Here is a 16,325-nt window from a genome sequence, read left to right on the forward strand (position 1 = left end):
AGCTAAATGCACCATGTAGTTAAGTTTTGGGTTCAAGGGTTAAACATAGAACATCTAGCATGAAGAATATCTATGTCTAAGAGCCACATACTGACTCCTTCTGTGCAATAGGTAATATAACATTTAAAGCACGATGCTCCCACCCTCTGTTTTAAGGGGAAACAATCTTGATGCCTCTATATGAGACTCAAACCAATACTTATCTCAAAATTCTCCAGCAGCAAAACAAACTTAAAAAGAGAAAGGCGTGCCTGCATAGCTTCTTTAAGGCAAGGAAAATAAAACACATCTTAGAAAAAAGGAATGTCAAATATATTTTATTACCAAATAAATTAAACTTCCAAGAATCAAGCTTGATCACAGAAGCCTTTATTTTTTTAGGGTCTGGGAAAGCACACACACCAAACACAACATGCCATTTAATAGCTGCACCCATAACTAAAAATAGGTGGACCCACTCTCTTCAAAGTAAAAGCTATGCAATATTTCTGGGGGGAAAAACCAGATACCAAGTTTATAGAGACCAAATTAAAGGTTGTTTTTTTTCATGGCTGCATTTGTAATGATGCCCAATATTCAAACATTAAATAGCTAGTTTATTTTACATACATGCTTTTATAGAAGTAAAAATTGCAATGCTTAAATTTCCGAGTGAGGGGTGCATGGCAGCCATAATATAAGCTAACCAGTGTTGGATTTCAAAAATTTGTAGAACCTCTTCTGTAGGTGTGGCCTGCTTTGTGGGAGTGGCTTGCTGGCCATATGACCGGGTTGGAGGGGCTTGCCAGTCATGTGATTGGGTGGGCGTGGCCAACTTGCTTAGGAACCAAAATGTTGGCTCAGAAACTCTGGCATTTGAAGGACACAAGTCTTAAAGCTGTCAAGTTACAAGACCCTTGCACCCCTAACCCTTTAGAAAAAAAACCCAGGGGTGTTCAAACTTGACAGCTTTAAGACTTTTTATTCAAAATGCTGACATTACTGATGCCTTAGTATTTTTTAAAGCAGTTATTTTATTGTTTTTATTAGTAATTTATAAGCATGGTGATTTATAGTGATATTTCTCCTATGTAATTTTTTAGAAACTTCATAATACTTGTGTCAAAAAATCAATACAGTATTGCAGTTTTAGCAAAAATATTCCATTCCCCTAAGCCTGCAGGGGTATCAAACTGGTGGCCCACGGGCTGGATGCATCATGCGCAGGCGACACCCACCCCACCTCCGCGAATGGAACATGAAACATCATGTGATGCAGCGAATTTGACATCCATGCCTTAAGACTTGAGATCCAACCTGCAAAAATTCAGACAACCACTGCTATCTAGTGGTTTCCTGGATTTTTTTCTGCCCAGAACTTTTACAATTATATAACCAGCCTAGTCAACATAATTATCTTGTTTTATAGTGTGGAAATTAATAGAAACGTTCATTTGGACATCATGTTCTTGAAAAAAAAAGGCTAGACATCATCCCTTCCTTGTGAGTCGCAAACGTAGAACATAACAATGCCATAGACTAATTAATGCATTTTATTCTCAGTCATCACAATTATGCACCTTACGTATCTGGAGTTGTGTCATCTAATACTTGAGTGGTTCTGTGTCAACGATTTTAGTTTGACCTTTTCCTACTTTCACAACGGTGATGTTGATTTAATAGTAACATGAACCTTAACAAGAGAGAAAGAAAGGCAACCCAGGATTCCATTTGCCACATATGCTCCAGAAACAAATATTGAATTAAGTTAGGCAAGGAATAACAAAATTAATCATAGTAAAATTCATGGCTGAACTTCCATACATCCTCAGCACATTTCCTTATATTAAATCTTCCAAAGCATGCATTCAACAGTGATCTTATACTTGTGTGAAGTCCATTTCTTGCACACACACACACATAATAATATAACACAGAATCAGGTTTACAGTGTGGATTGGAATCAATGTTCATACACAAACACTTTCACTGAAAGTACACAGATCATCAATCAATAAAAAAAACTGATCAGATTTTAACATCCATCTCTCAAATCCAAGCAACAAATAATTCCCCACAAAAGACTAATGGACATGGGAAGAGCAACAATCAAAACTTTAGGCATTTTCATGATTTGGACACATAGAAGGAGAGATCTAGATAGTGAATATGACCTGTGATGAAGCATTCTCAGGTATGATGCTGCCAATAACTAATGCCACCACTACATGAGTTTTGTCATTTTACTTTATACCAGATAAATTTCTCCAGTGAACAGTGGCAAGTCTAAAAAGCCACACCCTATTCCAGTTTTTCCTCAATGTAAGTCATTTGAAGATGTGTAGACTTCAACTCCCAGATTTCCGTAGCTAACATGGGGAACTGAATTCTAGGAGTTGAAATCCAAATCTCTTCAAGTGGCCAAGGTTGACAAACACTGCTCTATCCTATGCCCAGCACACTAATTTATTTTATATGGAGTCAGATGGTGCATTTGGTGGAATCTAAAATACTCTTGAGGACAACAATATAAAACAATCCCTAATACCAATTCAGATCTCTTTCATATGCATTGCTATCTACTGTAAAAATAATCTAGAATGATGCTAAGGCTAACTGACTTAAGCTTAATGAGAGCAGACCAACATTCAGCTTCACTTTCAATTACTTTTGAATGAAAGCAGACCAGCATTCAACTGTTCTTTCCACTTTATTTTGGATTACCTCAAATCCCTGACATTTATGGGATCAAGATTGCACTGAAGTAATCTGGCAATCCTGCAATAAGACAATAGGATATGGTAGAGTCTAGAACTTGCTAGGTTCTCATTTCAAATTCTTACTGTTGACAATTTTTCATAGTAATTGCTTTTTGTTAAAGGATCATTTTAAAATTCATAAAATCTGCAATCTTCCTCTTTTTCTTCAATAAACTGTTTATCGTTTACTGGACTAATAAACTTGTGTAGGGCAGTTGTGGGCATGAAACATTTTATTTCTTGCAAGTTCAATAGAACTTGAACATTGAGTCCCAACATTAATGGACATTTTCATGGCAAAAACCATATATAATTTCATTTTACTTATATTTACATGTGATTAACATTAATTATATTTATAATGACTGTTTCCTAGCCATATATTTGGCAATTGTCCCTTTTTAACACATAAAAAACTACAATTTGAGAGCAACTTTGGCATATATCTGGGGTGCAATATCCCAATTCTTCCATACAGCTTAACTTCAGGTTTTACATCACTAGATAAATTGTTTAGAGATCACCGTGCACATATAGAGTTTATCAAGAATATAATTAAAATCCCTAAGTGTGTAATTCTGGTAGGAGAGAGTGTACATGTTCAAACATTTTTTTTAAAAAAAATAGACAAAATGAGTACTATACTTTGGCCTCAAGAAGCAGACACAAAAGGCACTAAGTCAAGTGTATTGATCTACTGATATGCTCTTTAATACATATCAGTGTTTTCAACAATTTCGAGAAAGGAAACTCTGGCCTAAGTTACTACAGATTCCTATCAATGTTCAACAGAATTGGCTGTCCTGCCAGTTCTGAGTATCCTTATTTGATCTTATTATGGGATGGTCAATAAATGTCCCAGAGAAAATAAGGAAGATCAACACTTTTCTTTGTGATTATATTCAGTACTTTCCCACCGATATTTGCACATATATGCAAACCTTTTCCATTTTACCTGTCATTTTCAGAACAACTCAGATCTATAATATTATAATATTATCTGTCCTCCTGATCTCTTCTAAACATCACAGATTCAACCAAGTTGTCGCTACCCTAGTAAAACAGGATAATGCGATTTTTAAAAACATATCTGATTTGATAATCTGCTGTGCCTGTGTCTGGCAGAGAATATATAGTTGGCAATAGGCTTTCTGATTCATTGCTTTAATTACTCACATACTTCTGTATTCAGATGCAATGTGCTACTACATTAAATAGCCAGATATATCTATATTTAGGCAATGATCATCTTTAGTAAAGCAAAATAATCCTCTTTATTTGAACAACAAAAGATGGGGAAAGATCTTCCAGGGCTCAAACAGCGAAAGGCTAGCTAGACCTATCTAGAGCTACTTGATAATTCTTTGAATGAAAAATGAAAAAGTCTTTTATGTCTTTCAAATAGTCAACGAATATTTATAAAGATTTGTAAAAACAAATGAAAATCCATGATGGTCCTAAGGTGGAGGCGCATCCACAGTGTGTCCTTCCATGCGTACCTGTGTTCAATATCAATTTAATTTAGTGCTCAGATTTGAGGACAGACGTTTTCTCACCCAATCTCATCAATAAGGTTGCTTTACTTATAGTTAAGTAATAGTTATATAAGTTTATTTATAGTTAAGTTCAAAGAAATGTTCTGAGCATCTCCTAGTAGGGTGGTTGCATTTTCCATATGGATGTTGGCCCAGGAAGGAAAGCTGCCTAGCTGAAAGATGCTCATAGCCCAAGTATTGATGGCCAAGCTCAGAAGACAGATTCCCATCAAATTCATCAGTAGGCCAGTTCTCGCCTGCAAGGAAAGAAAGCAAAGGGAGTAAATATTTTTGATTTAGAATGCACGCTGTGGCTCATTACAGACTTATAAAACTGAGCAGGCTTTAGAAGTCATCAATCCCAACCCACTGCCCAATTTAAGACATTTAGAGCTCCATGATTTACAATTCATGGCTGTTCAACCTTGATCTGGGGAGAGATTCAATGGCATACCAGGTATTTATTTCTATAGTTGGAATTTTTTGGCCATTAGGGTGTTTCTCCTAATGTTCAGTTGAAATACATCATTTTAAATTTAGAATTAATTCAAAATAGTCTGTGCTATTTGTTTTCATGAATAGATTCCCATATTTCCTACATCTCATCTTCCCAAAAGTCATCTGTGCAAGGATAGGTTTTCAGATAGTTTCCAGATCAAGGAAGCCAAGAATATTTCAGTGCAGGAACTTCATGGTGAGTTAAACTCCAGTGTATTCAATGAGTTAATGTGGAAAATGTGCACTTTAGGCAATGATGGGAGAGAGAAGGTATCTTTTACTGAACATTTGATAATGAGCTGCTAAAGGATTAAAGTTCAAATAATTACTATACTCCTATTTTCTATTTTAAAACAAGAGAGTGATAAATTAATACCCTCAGGTCCTGCAAACCTGATCATTAATAAAATGAGGCAATTTTGAGTAAGGAAACTGCAGTTACATGCTCAAAGATCAAACTAGATATTTGCCAATGCTAGGGATAACTTTCCCAGGACTAGCTGTTTAGATCTCACTTGCTAATATCTTTGCTCTTACTGGGATATAGCCATACTATAGCAATAGCACTTAGACTTATATGCCGCTTCACAGTGCTTTACAGCCCTCTCTAAGCGGTTTACAGAGTCAGTATATTACCCTAACAATCTGGGTCCTCGTTTTATCAATTTCAGAAGGATGGAAGGCTGAGTCAACCTTGAGCCTGGTGAGATTCGAACTGCCAAATTGCAGGCAGCCGGCAGCCAGCAGCCAGCAGAAGTAGCCTGCAGTACTGCACTCTACCCACTGTGCCACCACGGCTCATATCTTAGCATTTCCTAAAGGAGGGTTTTCCAGATAAAGGAAGCCTGATACTAATATTACCAAGAAAAGGCATTTCAATAAATTATTCCATCCTTTCCTTTTCAACCCCCCAAAAAAGCAGGGGGAATGTGGTGAATAAACAGAAGAGAACTAACAAATAAAACATAACATTGGATAAAAAATATGAAGTAGCCTGCAGTAGTGCATTTTACCCACTGCACCACCAGAGCTCATATTGCTGGCTATGTTCCTAATGCAGTACGTATAAAGCAAGGTTGTTATTGTTATGGTTGGTTGAAGAGTCATCCAGTTGTTCAAACTGGGTCGGGCATTTTTGTCTACCTATGGAGCCCTTTCCAAGGACCTGGGATAGGCAGATCTGGATGCTTGATGGTGTTACAGATTTTGTTGCAGGGTGGAAGCTGTTCTGAGTAAAGTTGCCTTTTGCAATTGACTGGTGGCGAGTTTGTATTATTACTATTACTATTAGCGTACGGTGTTGTTACTTTAACCAGCAGACCATAATGATATTGCAGAATAATAGTTTGGATACAAATTTACTAGCCGTGTTGTAGGACACACTCATGTGCTTCCCAAGGTGTGGCACAGGAGGGTGAGCTGGCTTTGCACCAGAAAGAAAGATGAGCAGCTCTTCCTTACAGTGTCATTCCCCCACTTCCCTGGGGCCACCTACTAAATTGGTACCCCAATCAGGAAGGTTCAGAGCCAACAGGAATCTGAGTGCTCCACATAGCACCAGATCATCTCCCCACCGAAGTGGTACCTATTTATCTACGCTCATAAAACATGCTTTCGAACTGTTAGGTGGATAGAAGACATTGAGGTGAGTGATGAGAGTTCACCTCGCCAGACAGTGCTAGGATTTGGACCAGTAGAGCAGAGACCATCTCCAGCATCATTAAGCCACTGAACCCCCACACCTCTATAAAGCAAGGTGCGTAGTGGCTACAAAAGATATGGAGATGACCCAAGTTCTTCCCTGAGAGTTCCAGCTGGTGCCTACTGTAATATACTTACATCATTTTGGTGAATATGGATAGCATTGGACAAAAAGGAAATCTCTGCAGAATCATAGAACACAGGAACATCTTGCAATTTGGGCAGAAGTAAGCAATAGGTTTTGGGCTTAGGTTTTATTTTCTTACTATTAATGGACTCCCATGGTCATGGAAATAATAATGACAGGATGTGCTGCCTAAATTGTGAGTTGCTTCATAGATCATGAGTTGGTTTTGGAGTGCGTTGGAATTCCTTTTTTTCACTTCCTTCCCAAAATTGTTGCCTCATTTTCAATCATGCCAATGAATTACTCTAAGCTCAGACCAACTATGGGGAAATTTGTAAGAATTGGTCCACATGTAGATATTTGGGTAAGAATATTCATTACTTTATATTCTTTAAACCAGTCCAAAAGAGACATAATATTTTTATCCAGATGTGCATATTTATTCAGAATCCTTTGGTGAACACATGGTCTTTGAAAGGTCCAAAGACTCCATGTCAACTTATGACAGGCTGGTAGCTAAATTGGGAAGCTGGCAGTGAGAAAGAAAGAGAATTGTTTAATTGTTTTTTCCCTATCTATATTCCACTGCGATGAAGTTATGAAGTCTCCCATTAGGTAAAATATGCAGCTACCAGGCAGAGTCACATGCCATGTCATATCATATCATACTGTATGTGCTTCCTTTGTGGTGTAAATCAAAGCTATGCATGTGAAGGAAAAGATTGGGGAAATGGCAGAAAAGTTCATTATTGCTTGCTCATTGCTAATTCGCTTCTTCCTTAAATGTGTATTATAATGTAAACAAAAGAAAACAAATGAATTCTAGTGCCAGGTAAATAGATTTATCAATTTGATGGGAAAATTGCTTTACAATTTTTTTGTTTTTTTGGCAAATTAGTGAACAATCAATCTGAAATTCTCATGGAAGAAGTGTGGCAATTGGTTTTAATACAAAACATCTGTGTTACAAAACAAGCTTTGCCAGTCATTATGGAAGTACTTAAAACTCAGAGAACAGTATTTCAGAATTCATTCTTATAATTCAAAAATGGTTAGAATTGGAAATATTTCCAACACCCTTATAGTGTATGATGAATGTCTTATCTTTCATTGGAAAATCATTTCTCCAGATGTCTGTAGCCTCCCTAGCATCCCATGTTTCAGGCAAATTTCAAATGAAAAATCTGGAAACGTATTTGTTTTTTCCCCATCCATTGTGGTATTATCTACCTTGAGAAAGTGGGGGAGGGTAGGATTTTTTTTCTTTTCAAGAACAACAAAACCATCCACCCAATTTTTCTGCTCACAAATTTGGTGGAAAACCAAACTCCTATCTCTATATAGCTCTAATTTAAACATATCCCCCATCACCTTTGGACTAGCTTGAAATCTCTATTTGGCACAACTACCTGTACCTGTTTTCAACTGGTTTTTTTTATTTCTTACTGTAAACTAATTCTGAGCTTCATATGATAAACCCTCTATAAGTGAAATGGTAACTATGGTGATATGTGGTACTGCAAATTAACTGAGTCTATGGGACCAAAATATCCACCTTCCGGTGTTGTTGGTAATTTTGCTATAGTAATAATTACCTTATAAAGCAACTTACCATGTCTTTGACCATCAAATGCCCAGAAGCAAAAGCAATGGAATTTGGGGGTGTAGAGACTGGAAGCATGAAGGCAAAAGAGCATCCTACAGTTCCCGGTATCATTAAGTAGAGTGGATTCACCTTCAAACGAATGGCCTTTGAAAAGCAGAAATTTTAAAAAATGAGACTTTAAATGATAATATATTAGTACATATCTCTGCAGGGGTGGGTTCCCGCTAGTTCTAACCTCTTCTATAGAAGCAATAGCAATAGCAGTAGACTTATATACCGCTTCATAGGCCTTTCAGGCCTCTCTAAGCGGTTTACAGAGAGTCAGCATATTGCCCCCAACAATCTGGGTCCTCATTTTACCCACCTCGGAAGGATGGAAGGCTGAGTCAACCCTGAGCCGGTGAGATTTGAACCGCTGACCTGCTGATCTAGCAGTAGCCTGCAGTGCTGCATTTAACCACTGCGCCACCTTGGCTCTTAAGAAGAAGTTCCACAAATCGACAGTGCCATTTAGAACCGGTTCCAGTCCCTCCCCCCGCCCGTCTGCACATCATCAAGATGAACAGAGAAAGGAGGAATTCTGGGAGTTGAAGTCCACAAGTCGTAAAGCTGTCAAGTTTGAACACCTCTGGGGGTTCTTTTTCTAAAGGATTAGGGGTGCAAGGGTCTTGTAACTTGAGAGCTTTAAGACTTGCACACTTCAATGCCAGAGTTCCTGAGCCAACATGACTGGAGGAAGAATTCTGGGAGTTGAAGTCCACAAGTCTTAAAGCTGTCAAGTTTGAACACCCCTGGCGTTTTTTTTCTAAAGGGTTAGGGATGCAAGGGTCTTGTAACTTGACAGCTTTAAGACTTGTGTGCTTCAAATGCCAGAGTTTCTGAGTCAACATTTTGGTTGCTAAGAAAGAGTGTTGTTAAGTGAGTTTCACCACATTTTACAAGTTGGCCAAGCCCACCCAGTCACATGGCTGGCAAGCCACTCCCACCCGGTCACATGGCTGGCAAGCCACTTCCACAAAGCAGGCCACACCTACAGAAGAGGTTCTAAAAATTTTTGAAACCCACCACTAGATTAAAGATATATCTCTCCACTTCTATTATGTGAGCTGCATTGGTTGCCAGTTTGCTTCCGGATCCAATACCAGATATTATTATCTATATGGCCCTTTGTGGCATGGATCCAGATTACCTGAGGAATCAACTCACCCCAATGGAATTGGCTCACCTCACTTGCAGCAGTAATAAGGACATGGTGTGGACCCCATTGGCCAAGAAATTTTGGCTGGGGACGGAGGTCCAGGAGAAGACCTTTCTCTGCCACAGCACCAACCCTTTGGAACATCATATTTACCCAACATGACATCTGCTCCTTTTGACCTTCCATAAAGGCCAGAAAATCTGGCTCTGTCAACTGGCCTGAGGTCATCCTGTAAGTGGGTTCTGAATTAGAAGATCCCATTTCCATTCTATTGTATATCCTCTATCACAGTGATGGCTAACCTTTTTGTTGTCACATGCCAAAAGTATGCAAGCACCCATAATGCAATGCACGTGCGCACCCCCCCGTGCACCCCGCATCCCATGCATGCATGCCTGCCCTGCCCTATGTGCACCCTGCTCCACGCTCCCCGCAGATGAACACGTAACACCCCCTGCACTCCATCCCCATGCATGTGCGCAACCCTCCCACATGCACTCCCCCCACAGACATGTGTACACAACCCCACCCATGTGCACATGACCCCTGTGCACGCCCCGCCCCACGTATGTGTGCGCATCTCCCACATGTGCCCCGCCCTCCATGCATGCACGGCAGGGATCCAAAAACCAGCTGGCTGTCAAGAGGCATGTGCACATCTCCAGGGGAGCTGAGCTAGAGCAACGGCTCACATGCCCGGAGAGATGGCTCTGCATGCCACCTGTGGCACATGTACCATAGGTTCACCATCACAGCCCTCATCTTGGCTTTTTTTTTTTTTTTTTGTTAATTTGAATGTATTTATTATCTTACTTTTTAATCTTTTATAATATTATTTTAAGCCACTCAGATTTTTAGGAGCAAGATAAACTTAACAAATAAATAATATATAGCATTTGTACATGCTTTCACTAGATGATCCCATAGGAACCCACTTGACGGAATAAGTCAAGGAAAGCATCATGTTCATGGGATCGCTAAATAAGACCCTGTTATTAATATTGCATCAAGAAAAAAAATGAACTCCATTCCTCTTCAAATTCAATGGAGTCCCAATGTGAGATCTACACAAATTCAAAGTTTTGTTCCAAGTCCTATGGAAAGGCTTCTACCAATGTGTGCTTATCAAAAAAGGGTTGCAAGGATATACCACAACCCGGAAGAAAAAATGAAAGTAAGGAAAGCCATGGTGGCGCAGTGGTTAGAATGCAGTACTGCAGGCTACGTTTGCTGTCGGCTGTCTGCAATTTGGCAGTTCAAATCTCACCAGGCTCAAGGTTGACTCAGCCTTCCATCCTGCCGAGGTGGGTAAAATGAGGACCCAGATTGTTGGGGGCAATATGCTGACTCTGTAAACTGCTTAGAGAGGCTATAAAGCTCTGTAAAGTAGTATATAAGTTTAAGTGCTATTGCTATTGCTGGCTACTGCCAGGGCCAAGCTCTCCTCATTGATAAGAGAAAAGAGAGCTTATGCTGCAAGCAGTTCAAAAGATACATAAGAGTATTTTACCAGTTCTGCCAAGACAGGCAAGAAGATGATGATTGTAGCTGTGTTACTGGCAAATTCTGTGAACATTGCTATGACTGCTGTGATGAGAATTACAGCCACAGGAGGAGGGAGATTCTCCAGAGGGTCAAGACGACCACCAATCCAGACAGACAAGCCTGATTCCTGTAGCAAGGAAAGAAATTTCCCAAAGTTATTTAAGAGAATCAATAATATCATAAAACATATAAAGAATGGTTGCAGGAACTGGGTGTGTCTAGTTTAATGAAAAGAAGGACTAGGGGAGACATGATAGCAGTGTTCTAATATCTCAGGGGTTGCCACAAAGAAGAGGGAGTCAAACTATTCTCCAAGGCACCTGAGCGTAGAACAAGAAGCAATGGGTAGAAACTGATCAAGGAGAGAAGCAACTTAGAACTGAGGAGAAATTTCCTGACAGTTAGAACCATTAATCAGTGGAACAGCTTGCCTCCAGAAGTTGTGAATGCCACAATACTGGAAGTCTTTAAGAAGATGTTGGATAGCCATTTGTCTGAAATGGTATAGGGTTTCCTGCCTAGGCAGGGGGTTGGACTAGAAGACCTCCAAGGTCCCTTCCAACTCTGCTATTGTATTGTATTGTATTGTATTGTATTGTATTGTATTGTATTGTATTGTATTGTATTGTATTGTATTGTATATTTAAACCCCTAAAAATCTGCTTCCTTTCTTATCATGCAATGACAATGTTTGGGGAAGAACATTTAGAATAGAATAGAGTAGAGTAGAGTCCAATAGAATAGAATAGAATGGAATGGAATAGAATAGAATAGAATAGAATAGAACAGATCAGAACAGAATTCTTTATTGGCCAAGTGTGATTGGATACACAAGGAAGTTGTCTTTGATGCATATGCTCTCAGTGTTCATAAAGAAAAAATAAAATATATTCATCAAGAATCATATGATATAACAAACACTTAGTCATAGGATACTAATAAGCAATAGTAATACAGTCTTAGTAAATGATTTGACAGTGTTGTGGGAATTAGTTGTTTAGCAGAATGATGGCATTCGGGGGAAAACTGACAATTTAACTGACAACAGACATGCATCCCTGGAGGACTCCATCCAGGGAGATGAATGAAGGTGGCCACTTTACCCTTCATATTTACTGCCTCACAAGGAGATATTGTGTGGCAAAATATCACTTTATACTATTAGAATAATAAAGACACCCAAGCTTGCTTGGGACCAGCTAATTAATTGCAAAAGATGTAGCACATTTGTGCTTTCAAACAATAAACCTGTTTTGAATTATTACCAATGTCTGTGATTATTTTCAATTGAGCAGTCACTACGGTACTTTCTCCCCTTCAGAAAAATTCACGTAATGAATTTTCTATCATCTATTTATATTGCATTTCAGCCAAATGTGACTCCTAGCAATTATATGAACAAGTCCCTGTCTAGTTGTTTGCCCCGGACGTCTTCATAGGGCTAAGAAAAAGTGAGTGGCCAAAGTCACCCAGCTGGTTTCTGGACCTAAGGAAGGACTAGAAGTCAAATTTTCCCACTTCTAGCCAAGCATCTTAACCACTAAACCAAATTGGTTTTTAGTTCAGTTATAACACCACACTATAGCAGGACTTTTTGAATTGTGGCTAGTTAAACAAACTATATTAAGCTGCCCAGATCACTTGGTTGAGTTGGGCAGCTATAGAAATTGAAGAAGCAAGCAAATAAAGTTGTCAGTTTCATACATACAACTAAATCCATAAATGAGAGCGATAAACAGATCACACTAAGCCAACATTGACCAAATTGAATTGAATTTAGTGTAATGTGTGAACCAGGCCACTGTATGTATACGTAGCATAATATAATGTAAAGTCATATATCACAACAGTGCCTATAGAAAATCAGACACACAGACAAATGTTTCATAGGCTGCACTTTAACAGACGTACCTCACATCCTTTTGCCATTGCAAACCCTCCTCCAAGCAACAAGATTATATTCCAAGGCACACTTTCTTGGGCTTTGCTCCAAGTTAGCAAGGGTTCATTCTCAACATTTGATGCTAGATAAAAAGATTTGTAATGAAGAAGGACAGAAATTAGCAATACAGTCTATGACTGCCTTCCCAATTTAGAACCTCCAGATGTCTTGGGATTATCCAGATGTGTTGAGAGTACAAGTCCTGGAATCTTTAACCAGTCAGCCCAGGGATAAAAGTGGTTAGGAGGGATGGAAGTTACAGTCCCAAGGTACCACATTTATTTATTTTTTTGCATCGAGGTACCTTAAATCTGCTAACTTAAACAATGGATACAAAATCCAGGACTGAAATTTCAAGGATCTTCATACCAGTTGTATCCACATCATTGTAGCCACAGTCAGTGATCGAGATTCCCACAAGCAAAGACAATGGTGAGGCCAGCAGAAAGTGAGAAGTTGCTCCCACTGCTACTGCTTTTTTGTCTACCCATGATCATTCTGTTTCTCTGTTTAGGTAAAGAAATATCTCTGAAAGGATGACCCAGCAGGTCATGGATACTTTAGTGTAGCCTTAAACTGGTATCCTTTCTGCATTTTTGCACAGTATGGTTATTATAAATTGGTTTTCTTTCGTATATGTCTAGAGGATCAGATATATCATATATAAGAAATAATCAAACAGAATCATCAATCTGTGTAGGAATTATGGAAACTCAATGTAGCAGAGAGAATTATGTTGGGAAAGGCTGCCCTAAATCAGCAGCCCCCAATCATTTGGGCACTAGGGATCGGTCCCATGGAGAGAGGTTTTTCCGTGGGCCATATCGGGTGTGGTTTTGCATGCTGCCTGCATCCTGCAGATGGGGCTTTGCTTGTTTGAGCAGTCCAGTTTCTGTCATGCTGTGGCCCAGTGCCGGTCCACAGACCTCGGATTGGGGACTCCTGCTGTAAATAATAGCTTAAATATGATGTGAATGAGCCTAGATAGAGCTGAGCTGACAGTCTGTTGCTCTTCTCTGAATCCAAGGCAACCATGATACATTCAGATGTTTTTGGGTCTTTTGCCAAGCCTCAAACTGGCTCTTTTCAAATAAACTAGTTAATATTAACTAAGATTTCCTAGTTCAGGCAACATGATAAACAGTGTCAAAGCAAATATAAGAGCAAATCCTCTGGAATGCTCATGGCTATGCCAGAGGGGGAGGGGAAGAGTCATAGGAGCTGAGTTTTCATGATGCTAACCTCTGAATTACTATCCTATTATACAGTAAGGGGCATCTCCTGTGTCATGAACTATCTTCCATTAAAGAAACCCAGTTATGATATTTTATGCATGAGATATAGGTATGCAAATCAAAATTTCACAGACAAATGAACCAGGAATTGGTTTGATACAGAGTTCTTCAGCATAATATAAATGCTAATGTTAACACCAGCATTTCAGATTCACAAAAACACTGAAAAGTAGTACATGGATTGGGTTTAAAAAGCCCCAGAGGTGAAAGAAAATAGAAGCATATCATTTAATTCATTTCATTGCTTAAACCATCATACTGTTGCTTTCCAAATATGATGGGCTATGATTTCCATAATCAGCATCCATTCAATCAACATATTCAATCATTGGCTGTTTTGCTAGAATCAAGGAACAATAATGCAAGGAGGATACCAGATAGTAAACATGACTTATATATCACTATGATATATATGAGCATTTTTTTACTGAAACAACTTCAGCTTAAACAAAACATGGATCAGAAAATCTACGCTATTCCAATTTCTGGTCAAACAAAGCATGAATACATGCATAAACAGATAAATACACTTCTTCCAGTAAATGTGATTTGTCACTTGCTGCAAAGAAAAAATGGAGAAATCCAACTAATTGAATCTGTAATCTTATCCTTTTAGTCAAATACTGTATATTTTAGGATGTAGTGTGCAGATATACTGTAATTTCAATATTTATCTGGTGACCTTTGTCTATACAAATATCAGAATAGAAATATTGAATATGTATGACCAACATTTTTACATTTGTCTTTGAAATCACCTTTTTGGCTTTACTTTTATCATTTGCTTATTACTTATCTGCTATTTGAGGTTTTGAATTTGATGTTTTCTTTGCTTCAAATAAAAAAGTATTTAAAAATCCAATGCACACTCAGCGGGCATTTTAAAAAATATTTTGCACTTTGGATCTAGAGGGTTAATTTTCTACTCACAGTTCAAACATAACACTTAGTGCAACAAATAATCCAAACCTTATCAGTAAAGGTTTATAAATGGATTTTTCCAAGGCAAGGCATCCTGTTAACTAAGAAAATTTGTATTACTAGACTAAGCACATTTATATATTTGTGTATTTATTTGTCCAATTTATATCCATCTCACAAAACAATTGAAATAGCTGTTTTGTGTCATTACTACAATTCTCCCTTATCCTGAGGACAAAGTTAGCCAAGTCACATGATTTTCTGCAACACTGTCTTTATATGAATTATCCAAATGTCTGTAAATTAATCAATGTCTATATACTTCACCAGAACAGGTGCTATTGGAAGGAAAGGCAAACAATTATATTTGGGGAACTAGAATGAGGATCTTCAAAAGTCTTTGCTTCCATTGTCCTCCACAGTTTGTGCTGAAAAGAGCAGAGAACTTGGTGTTTCGTGGTGTACAGGGAAATTGGCACCTGATAGAACACATTATCAATGAACCCACTGTCATTGATAGTTGTCCCCACCCACCCCCGTTTCTGGATCATCATTGTTCTTCCCTCTTCTAGATTCTTTAGGGCAAGCTTGAATATGCAATATATTGGCCTATCAATAAAGGAAAATATTTTCAGCTCAGGTTTGAAATGAGGGATCGCTGGTGCTCTCTGAGCTTGCTTCTTTTCTTGCAGAGGCTTCATTACCCTCACTAGGTAACAACCACAGTGCTAATAAGGAGTGCGGTTTGCTGTCAGTTGATATTCTGATGGCTTGCCTATCTGTGTGGTGAGGGGCAGTCTTAGGGATTCTTTGGTTTGGCTATTTACTAATGGCTCTTTGGCAATTTCTTGCGGTATTGCTATAATGCCAAAGAGCAAGCTCAGAGAGTACCAAGGGTCCTTCAATACATCTGCCTACATCTCTTTAAGTCAAATGAGGGGGGCCCTCTCCCCCCCCCCCGGATCACATTGTAGAAGGCAACCATGTGATCCTCGGGAAAAGTGCTGAAAGGTGTTAGCTGAAAGACTGTGTACTCCAAGGCACCCTTTTCCTTTTCAGTCCAAAGTAAGCCAAAGTCTTAATATCAATTAAGTATTTTCCCATGTCCCTCTTTACCTAATTGAATGTTTTTAATACTGTATAACAGTGATTGGGAACCTTTTCGGCACCGAGCGCCCAAACCAGAACGTGCATGCGTGTGTGCACCGCATGTTTGCAC

The 16,325-nt window shown here is 38.7% G+C and overlaps 1 protein-coding gene across 1 annotated transcript in view; it reads right to left on the bottom strand.

Moving 5' to 3' along the window:
* Positions 1-1,828: 1,828 nt before the first annotated feature.
* The window catches only part of SLC13A3 (solute carrier family 13 member 3), a 54,220-nt gene continuing 39,723 nt past the window's right edge, over positions 1,829-16,325 (bottom strand). The window contains exons 10-13 of the mRNA XM_032217430.1: positions 12,860-12,972; positions 10,914-11,075; positions 8,212-8,349; positions 1,829-4,530 (exon numbers count right to left, since the gene is read on the bottom strand). Coding sequence (XP_032073321.1) covers positions 4,339-4,530; positions 8,212-8,349; positions 10,914-11,075; positions 12,860-12,972 — 605 coding nt within the window. The 3' untranslated portion in view covers positions 1,829-4,338. The remainder of the gene's footprint in view (positions 4,531-8,211; positions 8,350-10,913; positions 11,076-12,859; positions 12,973-16,325) is intronic.

Source organism: Thamnophis elegans, chromosome 5 (assembly GCF_009769535.1).
Source record: "Thamnophis elegans isolate rThaEle1 chromosome 5, rThaEle1.pri, whole genome shotgun sequence".
Taxonomy (NCBI): domain Eukaryota; kingdom Metazoa; phylum Chordata; class Lepidosauria; order Squamata; family Colubridae; genus Thamnophis; species Thamnophis elegans.